The sequence below is a fragment of the Eubalaena glacialis genome, chromosome 14 (assembly GCF_028564815.1).
Source record: "Eubalaena glacialis isolate mEubGla1 chromosome 14, mEubGla1.1.hap2.+ XY, whole genome shotgun sequence".
Classification (NCBI taxonomy): Eukaryota; Metazoa; Chordata; class Mammalia; order Artiodactyla; family Balaenidae; genus Eubalaena; species Eubalaena glacialis.
Window position 1 is genome coordinate 31,786,839 of NC_083729.1, and position 21,623 is coordinate 31,808,461.

Below are 21,623 nucleotides of genomic sequence, written 5' to 3' on the forward strand. Positions count from 1 at the left end.
CCTGGGACTAGAAGGCCAGAGCCACCATTAACTAGTAGAGAACACCTGCCAGCTGCAAGGTCATCCCAGGGACCTCAGCTGGGTACTACTTAGGATAGTGCCCCAAGCAACTCCCAGTCAGTTGACCTTGGGAAATTCCTTATTGTAACTATACTGGGTCAACACTGACTCTTGGAAATCCCTCCCTCCAACTATGGTTCTGTCTCCTCTTCCATGACAGAAATAGCCCTTGTCCTGGGCTGACTGACTTGGAGTTCTCCACGTCTTTTACAGGATCCACTTATGTGAGCGTTGGGGGGAAATCCTGTGTGGCTTGGGCTCTTTAAAATGGTTCCCAAGCTGCACCACCCACCTTCTGGACATAATAAACTTCTCCAAGTAGAGCTCTTCCAGACCTTGCAACTTTGATCCTTGGAGTCTCTAGCACCATACTCACAAACACATCATCATCTGGAATAAAATCTCTGTCTTTTTCCAGATCCTTGGAAGTCATATGATTCCTTTGTGTTCTCACTTTGGGCAGTGCCTGTAGAGTATCTGATACCCGTAGTCCCATCCCAAGTGTGTACTCATAGATATCTGGCTGCCACCAGTACCCACCCAAGCCACAGGCTCAGATTCTCATTATGTACAAAGAATGGGAGGAACAAAGTGGTGATTAGCAACCCTCTAAGGTCCCTGGAAAGTATTTATTTAAATACCACCAACTTTTAGTAAAAAATATGGCAGAGTGCCACTTATTCTCCAATGTCTTCTCCTTTATACTACATTAATAGAATACCTAGAATAAAGATTATACATTTCCCAACATACCCTGAACTTTGATATGATTATGTGACTACACTCTGGCCAATGGGAGATGAAGAGAAGTGAAGTATAGAACTTTCAGGATGTGTTCTTAAAGGGAGGGGGGCTGCCCTTTCTCCAACGGTTCCTCTCCCTGTCTCCTCTCCTCCACCCTGTTCCTCTAATTGTGGACATGGTGGCATATCTCCTTGGCCAAGTGGACTTTAGGCCACACCCTACAGATGATGAAGCAACAAGTTAGAGGGAGCCTAGGTCCCAGATGACCATATTGAGCAGAGCTGCCATCCCAACCTTGGACCACCTGTTGAAACGAGCAGTGGTGAGCCTGAGCATCCCTGAACATCCCTTTTGGGTATGCCAGCAATGCAAGGCCTTGACTGCTTTTAGCCAACCATTTCTCAGAGTTGAGTTTGCAATCAACAGGCTCAAGAGATAATGTAATGTCTTCTCCCAGACAAAGAGCAGGCTTGCTTACCAGCCACTGTAAAAGTGGTAGATTTCAGTTGAAATGCAAACCCACTATATGTAGAGTGTCCATCTTGGTCCCTCCATGCTGCCTCCATGTTTTTTTTTGGCCGCACCATGCAGCATGCGGGATCTTAGTTCCCCGACCAGGGATTGAACCCGTGCCCCCTGCACTGGGAGCATGGAGTCTTAACCACTGGACTGCCAGGGAAGTACCCCTCCGTGGGTTTTGAAAGGCATGAGGAACCAGCACCAACATGATGCCCATGATGCTTGGATGCAGTGAGTAATAAAATCTTTTGTCTCGGACCTAGGAATCTTGTATCTTCAGCCAGCATCCATGAAACAGTAATTTATTAGCTTGCAAGTAAAGTAAAACCCCAGAATTCACATACCTACCACTGGACTGTTTTTAGGAAAGAAATCAACTTGTATCTCTTTTAAGCCACTATTATTTTGGATGTCTGTTACAGACAGCCAAATATAATTCTAACTAATCAAAGAGTAATTTTTTGAAGTTCTGATTTGGCCAAAAAAAAAAAAATTGCTTATTACATCTTGTCAGAAATTTATCATTCAAGCTGAGCCAAATATGATCCATTCAAAAGCAGGAAATTATAAAAGTGTTGGGACCTCTTGAACAAGTGACATAGCATATAGGAATTAAGATCACACTATGACTGGTTCCCATGGTTAGCAGATATGGAAGGGACTGAATCAAAGCTTACTGAATCAGGCAGGCAAAATCATGAGAGCGAATTCTCCACATTTATTTGAGTAAGATGTCTTTAAAAAAAAAATTATTTTTTTGTCCGCGCAGTGCGGCATCTTAATTCCCCTATCAGGGATCAGGCCTGTGCCTCCTGCAGTGGAAGGGTGGAGTCTTAACCACTGGACCACCAGGGAAGTCCCTTAAAATGTTTTTTGAATGCTATTTTATGCCAAGAATTATATTCACCCATGATTTTTGATATGTTTCCATATTATGAGGGATGGAGTTCAGATAAACTTGGAGAGCAATTCCTTGATCCACCTTGTCTTCAGACAAGGCAAAGATTAATGTGCTTCAGACTAGGCTAGGCTGGATCTAAGCTCACATTCTTTCTAGAATGTTGGTGGCTCTTGTCCTTTGAAAAACCGAAGGGTAATTGAAAATGTTGAGAAAGGTTCGAGCAAGTTTGCGTCAGTACCACATTAGTCAAGAGACCAAGGCAAAAGTAAAACAAGAATAGATGTGAGGATGTGGCAACACCTGCTACTGAAAGCACTGACAAAATGTTGAAAGCTCTTCATGAGACATAGGTATTCTGATGTGTCAAAATATTCTAAATGCTTGAACTCTCTACAAGAATTCCCTGTGTAGTTATTTTTTTTAATTAATTTTTATTGGAGTATGGTTGCTTTACAATGTTGTGTTAGCCTCCACTGCACAACAAAAGGAATCAGCCATACACATAACAGATATCCCCTCCCTTTTGGACTTCCCTCCCATTTAGGTTACTGCAGTGCACTAGGTGAGTTCCCTGTGCTATACAGCATGTTCCCATCAGTTGTCCATTTTATACATAGTATCAATAATGTATATGTGTCAATCCCAGTCTCCCAATTCCTCCCACCCCACCCCTTTCCCCCTTGGTATCCATACATTTGTTCTCTACGTCTGCGTCTCTATTTCTGCTTTGCAACTAAGATCATCTATACCATCTTTCTAGATTCCACATATGTGCGTTATTATACAATATTTGCTTTTCTCTTTCTGACTTACTTCACTCTGTATGACACTCTCCAAGTCCATCCACGTCTCTGCAAATGACCCAATTTCATTCCTTTTTATGGCTGAGTAATATTCCATTGTATATATGTACCACATCTTCTTTATCCATTCCTCTGTCAATGGACATTTAGGTTGCTTCCATGTCCTGGCTATTGTAAATAATGCTGCTATGAACATTGGGGTTCATGTGCCTTTTTTTGAATTATGGTTTTCTCTGGGTATATGCCCAGTAGTGGGATTGCTGGGTCATATAGCAGTTCTATTTTTAGTTTTTTAAGGAACCTCCATACTGTTTTCCATAGTGGCTGTATCAATTTACATTCCTCCCTGTGTAGTTATTTTTTATTTCCAACTTCTAACACTCTAATGACATTACTCTTTTTGGTGGACACACATTGTTTTTGCCTGATCAGCATCCATGTTCTCTTTGGGAATAGCATTCCGATTTTTCCTTGGGGAATTACCTTCAGCCTCCCACCCTCGGACTTTCCTAGTCCATATTGTTGGGTCAGCCTGACTCCACCCTACCAAGCAGCAGGTAATTGGTTCAGAAGAGCACATGACCAAGCGAGATTCAGTACTGGGACTTTTGTTGATATTATTGGGAATGTGAAGTTTGATTTATTTTAAGATTGCTATCATAGGATAATATAAGCCTGGGGATGCTAGAAATCATATATAGAAAAAGCAGTCCTGAAAATAGGGCCAATGCAGTGGAAACAGAACCAAGAGGAAGAGGAATACCAAGTCCTACTGACATAGTTTTAACCCAGATCCAGCCATGCCTGAACATGCCTGAACATCTCTAGACTTTTCCCTATCTTTAGCCAATAAATTCCCTTTTTTGCCTAAGCCAGGCTTGAGGTGGTTTATACCTTCGAGAAATAAAAGAGTTTTGACTCTTGAAAGTATTGCTGTCACAAAAGATACCTAGAAGTTGCTATCTAGTCTGTATAAAAGGAAAGAATGTGCAGGGTGAGAGAGTGTCATGGACATATATACACTACCAAATGTGAAATAGATAGCTAGTGGGAAGCAGCCGCATAGCACAGGGAGATCAGCTCGGTGCTTTGTGACCACCTAGAGGGGTGGGATAGGGAGGGTGGGAGGGAGGGAGACGCAAGAGGGAAGAGATATGGGAACATATGTATATGTATAACTGATTCACTTTGTTATAAAGCAGAAGCTAACACACCATTGTAAAGCAATTATACTTCAATAAAGATGTTTAAAAAAAAAAAAAAAAAAAAAAAAAGGAAAGAATGTGCTCAGGCTAGCTGTGGCTCCAGAATTTATATAAATAGGTGCTACAATCAAGCCAGAGGTAATGCATGAGGGACTTGTTCTAAAGCTGCTTTACATAATTTTGCTTAAACATCTATTATTCATATCAAAGAATGAGGAGAAGAAAAGACCTACCCTGGTCCAGGCCAGTCGCTTGCCACCACAACTGACTCAAGCTAAGAAAAGATCAATCAATAAGGTTTCCAGAGCTCAATGAAGGTCTAATCCATATCTGCCTCTCAGTGTTTACCAGAAGCATTTTGACATAGTGGAAAGTGCTCTGGGTTCAGATCCTAGCCGTACAACTTACCAAGCTAAATGACCCTGAACTAATGGCTCAAATTCTGGGAGATCTAGTTTGTTTTACAAATTTTTGTATTTGATATAAATGATATATCTGCATCCTTCTGCCACTGATTTATTTCTCCCTTAACATCATAATTATGAAATTCATGCTTGAGGTCCTGTGGAGCCCTAGTGCATTCGTTTTCCTGTTATGTTATATTCCATTACATAGATCTACCACAATATATATTTTTTAATATTTATTTATTTATTTATTTGGCTGCGTCAGGTCTTAGTTGCAGCTCGGGTCTTTTGTTGCAGCGTGCGGGCTCTCTGTTGTGGTGCGTGGGCTTCTCTCTAGTTGTGGCTCACAGGCTCCAGAGCATGTGGGCTCAGTAGTTGCGGCGAGCGAGGGCTTAGTTGCCCTGGGGCATGTGGGATCTTAGTTCCCTGACCAGGGATAGAACCAGCGTCCTCGGCATTGCAAGACTGATTCTTAACCACTGGACCACCAGCGAAGTCCCCTATCACAATAATTTTACTCATTTTTCAATTGATGGACCTTAGGTTGTTTCCAAATTTTCATTCTTTTTTTTTTTTAACCAAATTTTCATTCTTATGTATACTACTGCCGTAAATATTCTTATGCCTATATTCAAAAGATCATCTAGGGTATATTCCAAGGAATATAATTGCTTGGTTATGGACCATTGCTGAGTTATATGCACTTTGACTCTACTAGATATTGACAAGTTGTCCTCCAGAGTTTTATCACTTGAGACTTTCACCAGCTTTGTAAAAGAGATGCTTCACATCCTTTCTAGCACTCAAACATTCATTCAACAAATATTTTTTTAGTGATCTACTAATCTGTTCTAGGTACTGGGATGCAGCAGTGAAATTTCCAGCTCTCTTGGAGCTTCATTTTCTTGGCAGGAGACATAATAACAAATAAAAAATGAATATATAATAGGTCCAGAGGTGACGAGTGCCTTGTTTCCAGAGTCTTTGGGTACCAAGGACTAGTTCTTCTCCTTGGGCCCTTCTTTACCTACAGTAAGTGAATACAATGCCCTCTTGAACCCAGTGTGACCTAATTCCAGAAACTGATGTTTTAAAACTTGCAATTACCATAAAATTAGAAGATGAATATTTTACATTAGTGTGATGTTTTAGAATTCAGTTAGTGCTTTGGAATCCATGTTCTCAGTTGACCACAATTCTAGGCAGCATATAAGGAAGTGGTTAAACGCTCCTATCTCTGTAGTCAAGCAGCCCGGGATCAAATCTTGGTTTCCTGACTTACTAACCATGTGATCTTGAACAAGTTACTTAATCTCTCTAAGTCTCAATTTCTGTATAAGGTAACAGTGTCTGACTCATAGGGGTGCTTATCACGGTGCTCAGTAAATTCTTAGTACTTAATATTTACTAGTGATCAATTAACAATTGGATGGGTCAATCATGTGATATTATTCCCATTTCATAGATGAGGAAACTGAGGTCCAAAGTGGTTGAACAAATTGCCCAGACAGTAAGTTCTGTTGCCTCATGAACCTGGGTTTTCTGGCACCAGAACCAATTCTCCACTAGAAAATTGTATATATAAATGTATGATGTATTCGTTGAATAATTATTTATTGAGCATCTAAAATTGCCTGTCACTGTGCTTGGTACTAGGGAATTCTAAAATATTCCGAATATGGCTGATCATCTTTGGGCAAGCCTGAAATTATAGCTATCTTGAGGCCAGTCCCAGTACTTTGTTTCTTCTAGCATTGACTATGAATTGAATTTTGAAGATTTTACTGAAGTTTTTATGGAGGATAGAGATGAACATTATATCACTTTAGACTGTAAACATCTTGAAGGCAAAGATCATGTTTTACTTACCAGTGTACAACCAGCACTTAGCACAGTGCCTGGCATATACTTATTGACTATTTGATAAATGAACATGTCATACAGCAAAATTTAATCTATCTTCCTCAGCAACTTCTCACCTGTCCCCATAATACCTTCCCCAGCAGCTCCTTCAAAATTGTTGATGAAATGGAGATGAATTGAACTGTGAAGAATCCTACCTCTCATGAACTTGACTGCATTCTCCCAAGTATGCCTGGCTTCCAGATACAAGTAGTTTTCATCTGAAACCAAATATAGTGTTGTTTGGGTTATAAAAAATATATGTCAAAAAATTGAGTCAGGGAGCCAATAGTTGAATAAACAATAACAACAACAAAATGTATTCATGGAAAGATAAGGGATGATCTAAGACAGTGCATACTGAGCACCTGATGAAGAGAACTGACAGTAAACATTATTGGAGTTCTGAGCAAGGAGAAAGGAAACAGAAGGGTGGTAATGTATCAACCTGACTGAAGAGAATCTATTCTAGGTCTCTTTATTGACAAACTGTGAGGTATTGTGAGTTGGTTTTATTATTATAGCTCAGAGAGTTTACTATTATTATATCTCAGAGAGTTTCCTCTGCGTAGCAGCCTGTCAATAGCTTAAGGTTTTGCAGACATCTTTATGGGCTTAGGGTCTAATGGGTCCTAGGAACAGCCCACCTGCAGTTTCTATGTAGAAAGAGGAGGCGGGGCCCAGGGAGCAAGGGCCTTGATTCCTCATTCCTGACTCTCCTAGCATTCAGCTTTGGGGACTAACCTCCAGCTGAGAAGAAAAACAGACCTTATTCTTGACCTGTCCACCCTGATACCTCACTCTCTGGCTGAAAGAAAAGGTATCCACTTTAAGTAACTCCTCTTTGACTTAAATGTCACAGTTCCCACTCCCTTTGCCTCATAACCTCACCCTCAGCCCCTATCCCCCAAATAAAAGTAAATACCCCCTAAAATTTGACAATGCTTCATTCTCATAGTTCTCAAGATTACTACCTTGCTTTTAACCCAATCCAACATTTGGGATGGAGAATATTTCCTTAGATTTCAGCTTCTCCTCCTCCTCCTCCTTCTTCTTCCTCTTCTTCTTCTTCTTCTTCTCCTTTTTAAGTGCACAGATATTCCTTTAAATGATCACTATGAGATTAAGAAAATAAGATATTTTGGTAAGAAAAATCAAGATTTGTGCCTGACATCTGACTTAGCACAAAGTAGTCCTATTTGGGACAATATGTTAAACCCTTCAAAGCTAAAGGAAAATGAAATCAAGAAGTGTAGCTCTTAGAGAGACATCATGGTATGTTTCATTTTCCAACAAGCCAAGCTACAAGACACCCACTGGTGACACTTGGCTTTGGCCATCCAGATGCATTTATTTATTTCTGTGACAACATGAGCTTGGCAGAACATTGAGAACTGGTGGCTGAGAAAAGAAAATTCGGTCTTCCTGCTCACAGAAGAGATTCTAAGACATCCTTGCTAATACAGCATTGCAAAAAGGGCTTGTGTATGAATCAGCATACACATAAATGTTAAGTGGGCTGATGAGGGTGGCAGAGTTTATGGGAATTTCTGATGAAGCAGCACCAAAAGTGCCTATCCGTTATTGTATGAGTACAGTGCAGTCTATAATTTGACTTGTTTGGGTCTTTTTGTTATTATATGTTATGCTTCACTGAAGCTTGCTGCAAGCTCTCTTTTTCCTTTGCTATCAGAATTCCCCCGATTCATGAATGAGAATTGAGGCTTTGTGGCAAGAATGTTAAGTATTCCTTCAAACTACACAGACAGGGCTGAGAGACTCTTATGTTTTATTAGCATCTGATTCCAGGAATGGGATCCCAATTCTTCTAATTTCCTAGTCATAGATGCATTTTGGCTTTCACCACAGTCTAGTTGGATCCCCTCTGAAGTATCTAGGAACCAAATCAAAAGCAGTGTCAAGCAAAGATGAGTTGAGTATACAGGTGGTCAAGTAAAACATGTCATCAGGCTTCCAGAATCCTCCCCCTTCCTAGGCCCAGTACTGTCTGGACAGATTTAGCAAAGAAATAACCCAGGCCCCTGTATTTTATCTGAGAATCCTATTAAGGCTTTTGGTAGCTCTATCTTAGTCCTCTGCCATCAGAGGGAAAAAAAATCTGAGATTAGCCATCAAAACCTGGAGCAATATTTCTCAAGGTCTGGTCCCAGATAAACTGCATAAGAATAACCCGAGGAACCTGTGAAAAAAGCAGATTCCTGAGTTTCACTCTAGACTCACAAAATCCGTAATTCCAGGTATGGGCCTGGGGATATGCATTTTAAAAAATCTCTGTAAATAATTGTGAGGCACATCAAAGCATAACTATTATTTATGACCTCTGTGTCTTTTCTCTTCTAGCAGTGCATACTTAAAGCCTTTTTTTTTTTTTTGGCCACGCCCCACAGCATGCAGGATCTTAGTTCCCTGACCAGGGATCAAACCCACATCCCCTGCACTGGAAGCGCAGAGTCTTAGCCACTGCACTGCCAGGGAAGTCCCACTTAAAGCCTTTTTCTGCTTATGGAAAGTAGATAATAAAAGTACAGTATATGACATTAATGAGGACCTTAATAAATATTTATCCTCAATCCCGTCTTAAAGGAACTTTGGATTTCAGGAACAAGAAGGGGTATATACCCAAGGTCCTTTCCCGGTTCCCTGAAGAAAAGAAAGTCAGAGATTGCCTCCATATAAACTAGGCCCTAATCCATCTACACGTGACCCTGTCCAGGCTGTTGGCAGTGGCTCCAGCAGAAACATGTTCAGAGTTGTTTTTGTGGGACAGACAGAATGGATCTTCAGTCAGTGTGCAGAGAAACCTGCAATTATTTACCCCTTCTCTAAATTACCTCCGTACTTCTTTCTGGTCTGGATCAAAGAGTTAACTTAAAAACCAAAATTTGCTCCCAACATTTCCTTCCCTCACTATTCCTAATTCTGATCTCTTCATTTTCCAGCGTCTTATCTGAAAGTTAGCCACCATTAATGAACAGATCATTGCACGTTGAGAACCTCGTGTCAGAGAAGGCAGTAGAGCCCTGCAGATTCAGGATTTGGGTTTAGAAAGACTACAGGCCCCGACATGCAATTTCACCTTCCAAAGACTACCATTCCCAACATGCAATGCAGTCAGCGTTAGTAAAGGAAAGGAACTAGCTGGAAATTGCCAGCCTGGCTGGAAACTTTGCCTGCGTGCCACCCTCAGGCAAAAGAATGATTTAGAAAGCTCCCAGAGGATATTTTTTGCAGGAGCGGATTTAGGAACTCCCTAAATCCAGTCAAGAAAAGGGAGGAGTCTGAGCCATGTCCCGCCCCTTTTCCAGTAAACTTCTGCCGCTCCAGGTTTGGCGGCGGGAGTTCGAAGGACCTGGAGGAGCTGCACACCCCTGGCTTTCCCCATGGCTTCGGTGACCAGAGCCGTTTTTGGAGACCTGCCCTTGGGGGCAGGGACGGTGGAGAAGTTCCAGCTGCAGTCAGACCAGCTGAGAGTAGACATCATCTCCTGGGGCTGCACCATCACGGCCCTGGAGGTTAAAGACAGGCAGGGCAGAGCCTCAGACTTGGTGCTCGGCTTTGCTGAGTTGGAAGGTGGGTTGAATTCCGCCCCGGGCTGCGGACGGGCCCCAGTTCCACCTGGCACACTGCCCCACACAGCTTGCTCGCGATGCAGGGATGCAGGGGAAGTACGGAGCTTGTGACCATCAGGAGTACTTGGATCCGGCTAACTCACTGTGTTGCGATCCAGTGTTTGGAAATAGACAAAATGAATAGAAACTGCCATAGGACTTGGCCTCTGTTTATACATTCAGGCTTTGTCTTAATTAAAGTCAGTTGAGGGTAAGATAAAACTCCAGCAACACTGGAGCGATCTTTGAACTGCCGGATCTTTGTAAGGGCGGGAGAGGAAAGTGCAGGCCTCTGCACTGAGAGGGGGTGTGGCCCCCTGCTCTTCCTCCTGCCCTTTCTGAAGAAGGAAAATGATCAAAGACGTGCGTCTTCTACTTTCTCCTTGATCAGATTCTCTTTGAGGTCTGGTTGTTTCAGAAATGCTCCATAAGGTAAGCTTAGTGGGTGCAGAAGCTTATCCACTTTGGTCTGTGATCACCTCCTGGGTGATCAATAACTATGTGCTGAAAGAATGCGGAAGACCAACTTACTGTCGAGAAACGAGTCTCCTTATAGCTAGGGTGGACTCTGTTCTGTGGGAATCCATAGACAATTAAGAACATGTATTAATTCCTGCATTCAAACACTGTTTTTTTGTTTGTTTGCTTTGTTTTGATTTTTAATCAGTCATCAATTTTATACACATCAGTGTATACATGTCAATCCCAATCTCCCAATTCAGCACACCACCATCCCCACCCCACCGCGGTTTGCCCCCCTTGGTGTCCATACATTTGTTCTCTACATCTGTGTCTCAACTTCTGCCCTGCAAACTGGTTCATCTGTACCATTTTTCTAGGTTCCACATACATGCGTTAATATACGATATTTGTTTTTCTCTTTCTGACTTACTTCACTCTGTATGACAGTCTCTAGATCCATCCACATCTCAACAAATGACTCAATTTCGTTCCTTTTTATGGCTGAGTAATATTCCATTGTATATATGTACCACATCTGCTTTATCCATTCGTCTGTCGATGGGCATTTAGGTTGCTTCCATGACCTGGCTATTGTAAATAGTGCTGCAATGAACATTGGGGTGCATGTGTCTTTTTGAATTACGGTTTTCTCTGGGTATATGCCCAGTAGTGGGATTGCTGGGTCATATGGTAATTCTATTTTTAGTTTTTTAAGGAACCTCCATATTGTTCTCCATAGTGGCTGTATCAATTTACATTCCCACCAACAGTGCAAGAGGGTTCCTTTTTCTCCACACCCTCTCCAGCATTTGTTGTTTGTAGATTTTCTGATGATGCCCATTCTAACTGGTGTGAGGTGATACCTCACTGTAGTTTTGATTTGCATTTCTCTAATAATTAGTGATGTTGAGCATCTTTTCATGTGCTTCTTGGCCATCTGTATGTCTTCTTTGGAGAAATGTCTATTTAGGTCTTCTGCCCATTTTTGGATTGGGTTGTTTGTTTCTTTAATATTGAGCTGATCAAACACTGTTGATCCAACTGTCTCATTCAATGAGACAGGTCCCCATCCTCATGCAGCTTGCAGTGTAGATGTGGAGATAGACCTTAGCCAAATAATTGCATAAATAAATAACTCACACTGCAGTTTGATTGGGGCAAAAGAAAATGGACATAGTGCTTGCTATCTCTTGGCACACCCGAGTAGCTAGACAGAAAATGAGGTCGAAATAAAGTTAGCAAAGGGCAACTGATTGAGAATTAATTCTCTCTGCTCAGTGGTAGGGGCATGGACAAAATCTGTTAAGAGGAGGCTTCAGATTTTCCTTTAGGTGTCTGTTTTTCTGTCTGTTTGGTTCTTTAGATATGTAACATAGCTCATGGTTGGAGGTCAAGAAAACTGAGAGTATTGGTTTTCCCTTAGGAGGATAAAATTGGCTCCTCATTTCCTTAGCAAAATGTATTATAAAAATATTTCTGAGGATCCTATTCCTTGCCCTCTGGTTGGTTGTCTTTAGCTCCTTTGGAGCCTCCACAGCTTGGCTTGGAGAAGGAGGTAGGTAACCTTCAGCAGAATTTCTTTGGTGATTTCAGCGAGTCTATTATAGGAGGCTCACTGGTAGGAAGGTGCAGGGGCTGGGGAAAATCAGCTCCACTTCCCCTTGCTCTCCACGTCCCCTTCTACTTCTGGGGGTGGTGTTCCTATCTTCTGTCTTCAGAGTCAGAAAGCAAGAGAGTTGACAAGTGACAAAAAAGGATTCTTTAGAATCACTTTTGCTGAGTCACCTCTCTCTGTTAGTAGCATAACCATTTGCTAGGCTGAACCAGAATCACAAAGAGATAACTTGACTGGTGCAAAATTGCCCAATGGAGTCCAAGGAGAATTGGATAGATGACCTAGAATTTCTGAGCCAGTAAAGCACTGGAGTTGATAAGCAATGAGCATCTGCTTTTATCACCCCATTTCCATCTCTGCTTTATCACCATTCAGGAGGTAACTACCCTCCCCCTATCCTCCTCCCACTCATACACACACTCACTTCTTACTCATTTTAGTTCTCATATAAGAGTCACATGGCCCTTAAAGCACAAGGCATCTTTGTGGAATTCATATGAAACATGTGCCACGATGATGTGGCACCTGGGAAGCACCAGTTTCTTAGCAGGCATAGAAGTGCCTATTTTGTGAGGGCAATAATACAATCGTCTCTGTGAGTCTATGAAATCTTGTGGGAGTCTAGGTAGAAGAAAGTATTATCCCCAAATGTTCTTAAAAGGGAGAAAAAAAATAGACCCCCTTCAGATTACAATGATCTAGCTTGTATTGACTGTATTGTTCCCCATGTTATTAACATCTCTTGAGAAAGTTAAATAGCATTCTCTTACCAGGATGTGTCACAGGCACCACAAAATGCCAGGTCGAATCAAAGCATCTAAAGTATTCTAGGTGCTGGGAATTCCCTGGTGGTCCAGTGGTTAGGACTCCAAGCTTCCACTGCAGGGAGCACAGGTTCCATCCCTGGTCGTGGAACTAAGATCCGGCAAGCCACGTGGTGTGGCCAAAAAAAAAAAAGTAAAGTATTCTAGGTGCTAGATCAAGATAGACATTTTCAATCCTATGCTATAATTTAGATAATTTAATTATTTATTTAAAAAGGGGAGCAAGCTATTTTCAAAAGATAAAGAAGCATTTAGAATATGAAGTAAGGCTTTCTGATATGTTTAGCCATCTTCGAGGTTGAACTTCATATATGTCATTACAGGAAGCATAACTGCCTCAATCAGAATTGTGTGAAATGGCGGTCTGCTACTATTTTGATCAATTCTAGTGTATTAAAACCCATGTTAAGAAATTGGCGACAGAGGATGTCTTTAAGAAGGGACTCTGGGTAGCTGGGGTACAGGGATAGGAAGGAGGCTAGATTTTCACTGTACAGTCTTTTAGAATGTCTGAGTATGTAAGTATTATATAAACAAACTGAGGCAAATAATTTAAAGCAATAAGATGTGACAGAGTGAGTAAGGGGTTATCTTCACATTACCATGTTCCAAAAATGTTTTGAGCCAAGGTGAAGAACTAAGCATGGATAATTCCATGAGACATGGTCCTTTTGTAATTGCCAGGTTAGATGTGAACTACCTCTAATTTCCCAGATAGATTTTATAAACTACTTGGCTGATGGCCATGACTGGAGGTCAGAATAGTTCAAATTCTCCCTAGGAAAATGAGATCTTTCTTCTGTAGAATTCTAAAGAGGTAAATCATGTGACCTTTTAGTTATAGGCTAGAAAAATCAGTAATGCCTGCTGTGAAGTATTTTTTCTGCCATTTTTTGTATTGAAAATATTTTTTAATGTTTTTCATCTGCATGTCCCACCTGCAGTCATTATGACTTCTTTCAAAACCTGTGATGAGGATATTTGCTTATAAGCCAGAGGTGTAAATAACCTACCCATGCAATCAATGCGATTCCTTCCCCTTCATCTTCCGCCCAGTCGCCACCAACACCCAGCTATTACTGCCATGAGAGCCATTATGGAAAGCTTAGAAAAAAATAAACTTAGTGCTTTTAGAAAACCTGAGTTTATAAGAGGGAGTGGGAGGAAAAGAGACCAGTTTAGAGGTTGCAGTTTAATATTACAGATGCCCAAGAGTGTCCTTGTAGGAGCTTTGAGGATTCCTAGTTTAAAATCTCTGCTTTGTCCCTTAAAGCTGTGTGACCTTGGGCAAGTTATTTAACCTCTCTAGATCTGTTTCCTCACTTGAACCAAATGGATTAAAATCGTGTTGGCTGTGATCATGTCTGACTATAGTGAACAATTAATCGTTTTAATCGCCTCTCCTTCCTTTGCCCCCAAATATCTTCCCTCTTACTCCTTGAACTTTTTTATTTCACTTTGTTAACTGTGCACAAAATGGCACGGAGATTCCTCTGGGACAGCCAGCAGCCATCTAAAAATATATAAAATATTTGGGATGCTTAAAGTGCTTGCCAATTAAACTAGTGTTTATTTCCCTTAGAAAGCCGAAAGAAAGTCACTCAGGTGTGGAGTTTTTGACTGAGAATGCTGAGTGATTTTATTTGAGATTTGGGGCACTCGTGCTAAAGTTTAGGCTGTCTGAGGTGGGTGTCATAGCTGGGATCCTTGGGATATTTGAGGAGTGGACAGGGCCATACCCCGTGGTTAAGCATTTATTAATATATTCTGGCCAGTCCCTTGCCCAGAAAAAGGGACAAACTTTTTCTCTACCCTTTATCCTACATCAGCAACTGACTTGACTGAGTCAGCATTCATGGCTTGACCTAGAAACTTTGCCCTTTTTCATGGAAAACAGTATTTTCTGCATTTCAAAAGCAAGCTTTTTAGTCCTAATCAGAATTTGGGGACTGTCACGTTCTGTAATTCTGATTTGATTTAAAAGCTTAGTAACATGTGAAAAGAGTATAAAATCCATGTGTTCTGAAGAGTTTCTCAGAGACAGTTGAGAGCAGTGGTTTCTGCTGTCCTTATGGTTTAATCCTTAAAAACTCTTCATCTAAACCAAGGGCTTCTTACCTCCATGGGCTTATTAATTGTTGCCAGAAAGCGGTCCCTTCTTAGGGAATTCTTGCAAGCCCATGAGGCAGCAACCTTGCTGTTGAATTCGTCCTTGTCTCTGATGCCAAGCATGTGGCTGGCAGAGAGTAGGGGCTTGGTGTACCCTTGTTGAATGAATCAATGTAGGAGTCAAAAAGAGATATAGCCAAACAATTTTTGAACAAAAATTCTGCTTTTCTTCACATTTTTGAGCTCCCGATTAGCAAATGAAATTATATGTCATCAGGGAAATGCAAATGAAAACAACATTGAGACCTATTATTATTTATTTTTATTTATTTATTTTTTTGGCCATGCTGCGCGGCTTGTGGGATCTTAGTTCCCTGACCAGGAATGGAACACGCGCCCTCAGCGGGAAAAGCGCGGAGTCCTAACCCCTGGACCACCAGGGAAGTCCTAGAGACTCCTTTTTGTTACTCAATGTAAGGGGTTTTAAAGCTACAGCTTCAGAGAGGAAGGTGGGGAGAGAGGTGGAAGCTGGTGGAGGCTCAGCCTTGCCTGTGCCGAGAGATGGTGGTAAGGCCAATTAACCAGAAAGCCCTGTGCTCTCCAAATAATGTGATGCTTAAGAACATGTACTCAGGAGCCAGACTGCCTGGGTTCAAACCCTGATTCTGCCACTAACTAGCTGTGTGTTTTGGGCCAAGTTACTTAACCTTCTGTCCTCAATTTCCATGCCAGTAAAATGAGAGTAATAATACTGCCTACCTTATAGCAGTATTCTGAGGATGAAATGATTTAAATGTAGAGCACTTAGAAAGTGGCTGAGGCTTAGGAAGCGGTCAATAACTGTTAGCTCTTGTGAGAGTCTATGGGCAGGACCCTGAGGACTTGCAGATTGGCAAGGAAGTGAACCAGGGAAGACCCGGAAGAGAGTGATTAATGTTTCACTTATGCCCGACCAGTTGAGTAATGGGAACGTGTGACCTATAACTAGCCCAGTAGGTTCAGGGCCCATATCCTGAGAGCCCCTCCAGCCATGGTAAAAAGAGTTCATGCACTTGAATCACATACTCTTCTGACCCACAGTAGGTGTGGTGGATACAGAGTACCACATGAAGGGGGGATGGAGTTCCAAGGACAACTGAGTGAAAAATAGAGCAGAAAGTAATCTTAGCGATAATACAAAAAAAATGAACTACCTCCAAACCTTAATCTCTGCCATGATGATCTAAACTAAAAGATTATAGCAGAGAGGAACTTAAAGACAAGGAAGTTACTGTAATATGCCCATGCATAACGTTGTAAGTACAAGGACACTGGCTACACCACTCTTTATGTCCCTGCCCCGCCCCCGCCCAGAAAAGCCCAACAACAGTTTATGCTCATCAGCATGCCATATAGCCATCAAAAGGGATATGGTAGATGGATATGGAGTCACATGGAATGATCTTAAGACATTTGATAAATGAAAAGTTGCAAAACAATATGTGTAGTTTGTCTCTTTATGTAGAATACGTGTGTGTTCGTGTATTTGTTTGTGCTTATATGTAGTTAATTTAAAAAACAAAAACAAGCAATTGGAAGTGTATATCCCAGACTGTTAGCAGTGATTATCAGTGGGAAGGAGAGGAGTTGAGAAGTGAAGGATGGTTTTCATGTTTTACTCTTTATTAAGCTTGCCAGATTTAACAAATAAAAATGTAGGACACCCACCTAAATTTGAGTTTGAGATAAACAATAAATATGTTTTATGTGACTGTCCCATGTATTCTAATAATATGGACATACTTACACTAAAAAGTTATTCACTGTTTATCTGAAATTCAGATTTAACAGGTGTCCTGTGTTTCCTCCAGCAAGGCTACTCTATATACTTGGGTATTTAATGCTCATTAAAGGAAATTTTCATGTACTAATTGTAGGATTTTTAAAAAAGAAAAAGAAGCATAAGATAGTTTCTTTTCAAGACTACACAAAAATATAATTTTTAGTTAAGAAAATTGGCCTAGAAGCAGATTACAGAGCAGCATGTATATGAAGACCTCAGTTTTATAAGAAGAAAAGCATATGCACACATATACTAAAAGATGGAAAGGTATACATACATAGATATACATAAGAATACTAACAGTTCTCTCTAGTGATGAGATCAGGATGATTTAAGTTTCTTCTTTGTGCTTTAGAAAGCTCTTTTAAAATGTTTGGAAAGAACATGAATTGCTTTTGGAAAGGGAAAAGGTCATGTGTAAAGAACACCATTTTTCCTTGCTTCCCTGTGGACGTGGATATGCCCAAGTTGCAGCTGCCCTCAGAAGGAAGTGGTGGGCAGCAGTGTGAGCCTTGTCTTTGGTTTAAAGTTTTAAAAAACACCGTCATCCCATACCCTTGCAGGGTACCTCCAAAAGCAGCCCTACTTTGGAGCAGTGGTTGGCAGGGTGGCCAACCGAATTGCCAAAGGAACATTCACGTTGGACGGGAAGGAGTATCAGCTGGCCATTAACAACGGGCCCAACAGCCTGCATGGAGGAGTCAGAGGGTTTGATAAGGTGAGTTGGGGGCATCGGACAGAATCCTCACCTGGCACACTTCACTGAGTACCTTCAAGCATACCTTCTATTTGCCAGGCACAACCCTAGGCCCTAGAGCAAATGCATGGTAAGGTGATACAGGAAAGAGGCTGCTCCCACGTTTGGGGGAGCAGATGTGCCTGCTGTGTCCAGGAGCCACCCTTCCCTAGCCCATCTGACTCTAATAGGCAGGAGAGCCCCGAGTGAAAGGACGACAGCCCTTAGGAAAGACAGGGAGCACCTTTCTCACAGTGTTGGCATCAGGGCTGGTTGACCTTAGGCACAACAGAAAAGTGGATTAAAGATAATACCTACCACTTCTTGCACAAGGCATTTGCATATATCACCTCCCACCCTCACTAGAACCCTGTACTGTCACCAAATGAGAAATCTGAGGCCCTGAAAGGCCACACAACCCCTAAGTTGGGCTGCCTGACCCAAAGCCCTCATTCCTATACTACAACTGCTGGTGTCCGCCACGGCTGCTGTGGGTGCCCCCAACCCAACACACCCCGTGTTTCTGTCTGTGAGCCCCCTCCCTACGCATTGTGGTGCCACATCCAGGCTGCCCTTCCAAAGAAGTGCCTCACGCCTCAAAATGACCTCGATTCTCCCCGGTTCCCCCCTTTCCACGTTAAAACTCCCATTCCCTAAGTGAATCCCTGGAAAACCAGGTTAGGAAAACAAATTGATCAAACAGCTTCTCCCTGAGGTAGGAATGCCTGCCCTCCTGTTTCCTAGCTGCGTGGGAGCCTGCAGGTGAACCCCGGTGATTCTGTTACTAGTCTAATTTCAGAGAGGTAATTTTGGTAGTTAGCTTTCCTTTAAATTATACCACCCAGGTTACTTCCTAGAGAAAAGCCAGAGAAGACAGGAACATGTATGGCAGTTAAGAATCCCAGTTGTTTCTTTTCTACCTCTTACCGCCACCCATGCTGTTGAAGGAAGTTGGTCACTCTCTGTTTCCCCTGTCCTACCAGCTTCCTGTCTGTGGTTTAGAGCCAGACTGCCCCATCACTTCCCCTTTCCTCCATGATGGAACTCCTCACGCCAGGGAGACATGAAGGCAGAGGGTATCCTCTGTCCTGGCAGTATTAGGGCAGAGGGTCTCTGGAATATGCCAGGGCCATGGGCAAACCCCAACCAGAGGAAGTTAGGCCCAGCTCTGTCTGGCCAGGGATCTTCAGCGGAGCCTCAGCGCCTTGTTCTAGCTTGTTCCTGCTCACTGTGTTCCACATGGAATTTTCTGTGGGGTTGCGTAATGGGGCGTGCCCCGTATGGACAAACGCAGAAGGATAGTATTCATGTCCTTCTATGCAATGTGTTAACAGAGCCCCTTCTGTGAACCAGGGAGATGGGGATTCCTGAGACTCCAGTGTAGTGAGGGACTCTTCCATAAGTGTTGCAGGCAACAAGCCCCAAAATACAGATGCCAGTGGTGTGCTACAGGAACTGGGTATGGACAAATTAATGGCAACTAGGGAGGTAGGATTTGAACTGTTCTTGAAGAAAAGATAGTAGGTCATTTTATAAGCGGATATTGGAGAGTGGCTGTGCAACAGCCCACAGAGGGGTGGGGAAAGACTTGGCATGTAATCTTGGAGCCATTGAAAGTTTTAGGCCACTAGGTTTTCATGTAGCAACATGAGTAGTATCACATGGACTTTGTTTACGTTGCATTTGGTTTCAACAATTAGTGAATAATTGTTGGTTTGCAGGTATGTGTTTTTCTATTTATACCAACACATTTTTTTAAAGATGAAATTTGAATAACCTGACAGGATTAGAAATGGTGTAAGTAGGCCTAGAGATACAAATGCAGAAATTTTCAGGAAATTTGGAAACCATAGGGTCAGGGAAATCCTCCCGTGAATAGGAATTATACTTTCCACTTAATCTGATAATATTGCTTTACACAGAAATCTTTCCATTGTGTCCTTTCTCTAAAGGAAAAAAACTAGGTAGCAAGTTAAGACGATTTTATTTCAAATATTTTATTCCTAAAATTTTCCGTTTGGGGATTCCTTTTTCTTTTTTTAATCACACATATACCAGGCAACATTTCCGGGAGATAATTAGGGTGTAAAATTAATTTTTTACTAAGGTCAGCGAATTTGTTTCAAATACCAGCTGCTTTCACTGTAGGTGAAGGCAGAGACCTCCGTTCCCACTGAGCTCCTCTTCCTGGTAAATGCAGTGTCAGTGAGAGAGATCCAGGCCATGCCAGGAGTGGGTGGGCAGAGCCTGGGCTCGTGGGCCATTCCTGTGACCCACAGAAGTTATTATCTTCCAGCTCTATTTGCAATGACAGTGTTTGGCCTCAACTCTGCTGTTGGAAACGAAGATTGGAACAAAACATTGACTGAAAGTAAGATGTGGAATAGTGTAGACTGTCAAGCTAAGTTTGAATCCTAGCTCTGTCACTAATTACATGTATGACTTTAAACAAGATATTTCTCCCCTTTAAACAATTGCATGAATTATGAAAGGGTTCTACTCCATCCCCTGGAATGTGGGAGGTGGAAGTGGGCAAGTTAACTCCCCCGAACTCAGTTTGCTCATCTATAAAATGGGGGTAATAATATTAGTTGGAGCCATGTGAAATTGCCAGTGCTCAACTGTTTTGACCTATAAAGATGGTAATTTCGGTTGGTTCAACTAAATCCTTACCTTATAAAATGGTTTATGTAAAGCACCAGGTCAGTGGCTGGCTGGTGAGCACCCAACAAATGGAGGTCTCATGTCTGCAAAGGGCCCCTTTCCTAGTGACCCCAGAGCTCCCCAAAGGGACTGGGGGGTCTCTGGCTACCTTGTCCTCTGATGGTGTAGAATAAGGAAGCAGGCTCAGGATTAGACTACTTGATTCAAATCCACCGTCTTATTAGCAGTGTGGCCTGGGACAAGCAGTTTATCCTTTCTGAGCCTCCATTCTCTCATCTTTAAATGAGGATAATGGCACCTACTTTACATCAGCCCTGAAACGGATAGTGTCTGCGAAGTTTCTAGCAAAGAGCCTAGGCTCATAATGGGCACTCAATAAGGCATATAAGATTACATATACATTTCAGGTGTACAACATAGTGATTCACAATTTTTGAAGATTATATTCCATTTAAATTTATTATAAAATATTGGTTATATTCCCCATGCTGTACAATATATCCTTGTAGCTTATTTATTTTATACACAGTAGTTTGTACCTTTAATCCCCTACCCCTATGGTAACGCCATTGGTAACCACTACTTTGTTCTCTGTATCTGTGAGTCTGTTTCTCTTTTGTTATATTCACTAGTTTGTTTTACTTTTTAGATGCCAAGTTGTCTTTAAATATTGAAATGTGGCATTTAGCTTGGGATTGGAGTGACTAAACAGCTTCAAAAACACTTTCTTCCAGGTCCTCTGGACCCCTCAGGTGCTGTCAAATGGAGTCGAGTTCTCACGGGTCAGTCCAGATGGTGAGGAAGGCTACCCTGGAGAGTTAAAAGTCTGGGTGACGTATACACTGGATGGCGGGGAGCTCGTGATCAACTACCGAGCACAGGCCAGTCAGACCACTCCGGTCAATCTGACCAACCATTCTTACTTCAACCTGGCAGGCCAGGTAGGTGAACTTGCCTTTGATCACCTGCTGTAGTGTGAAGTGTCACTTGCCTCTTCTCTCCTGCATTGTGCTTTGTGGAATGACCTGGGGGAGTGACTGGAGAGACTAACCCAGTATGGAATTACCCTGGCGATGGAGTCGCCCCTGGGATGAGGAAAAGTGCCCAGCAAAGCATCTGATTCATAGTAGGTGGTCCACAAATGGAAGTTATAGGGAAATGAGTACATTGAGTACATTGTGCTGCCCCACACGCTCAGACAGGTAACAAGCTATCTAAAGA

At 42.0% G+C, this 21,623-nt stretch overlaps 1 protein-coding gene across 3 annotated transcripts in view; it reads left to right on the plus strand.

Moving 5' to 3' along the window:
* Positions 1–21,623, plus strand: part of GALM (galactose mutarotase) — a 103,367-nt gene that overhangs the window by 42,425 nt on the left and 39,319 nt on the right. For 2 of the 3 annotated variants that reach the window (XM_061210551.1, XM_061210552.1), the window contains 2 exons: positions 17,566–17,720; positions 21,137–21,343. In XM_061210551.1, the coding sequence (XP_061066534.1) occupies positions 17,566–17,720; positions 21,137–21,343 (362 nt within the window). Of the gene's footprint in view, positions 1–9,761; positions 10,133–17,565; positions 17,721–21,136; positions 21,344–21,623 lie in introns of those variants that run through there. The other variant, XM_061210550.1, reaches the window with a different exon arrangement.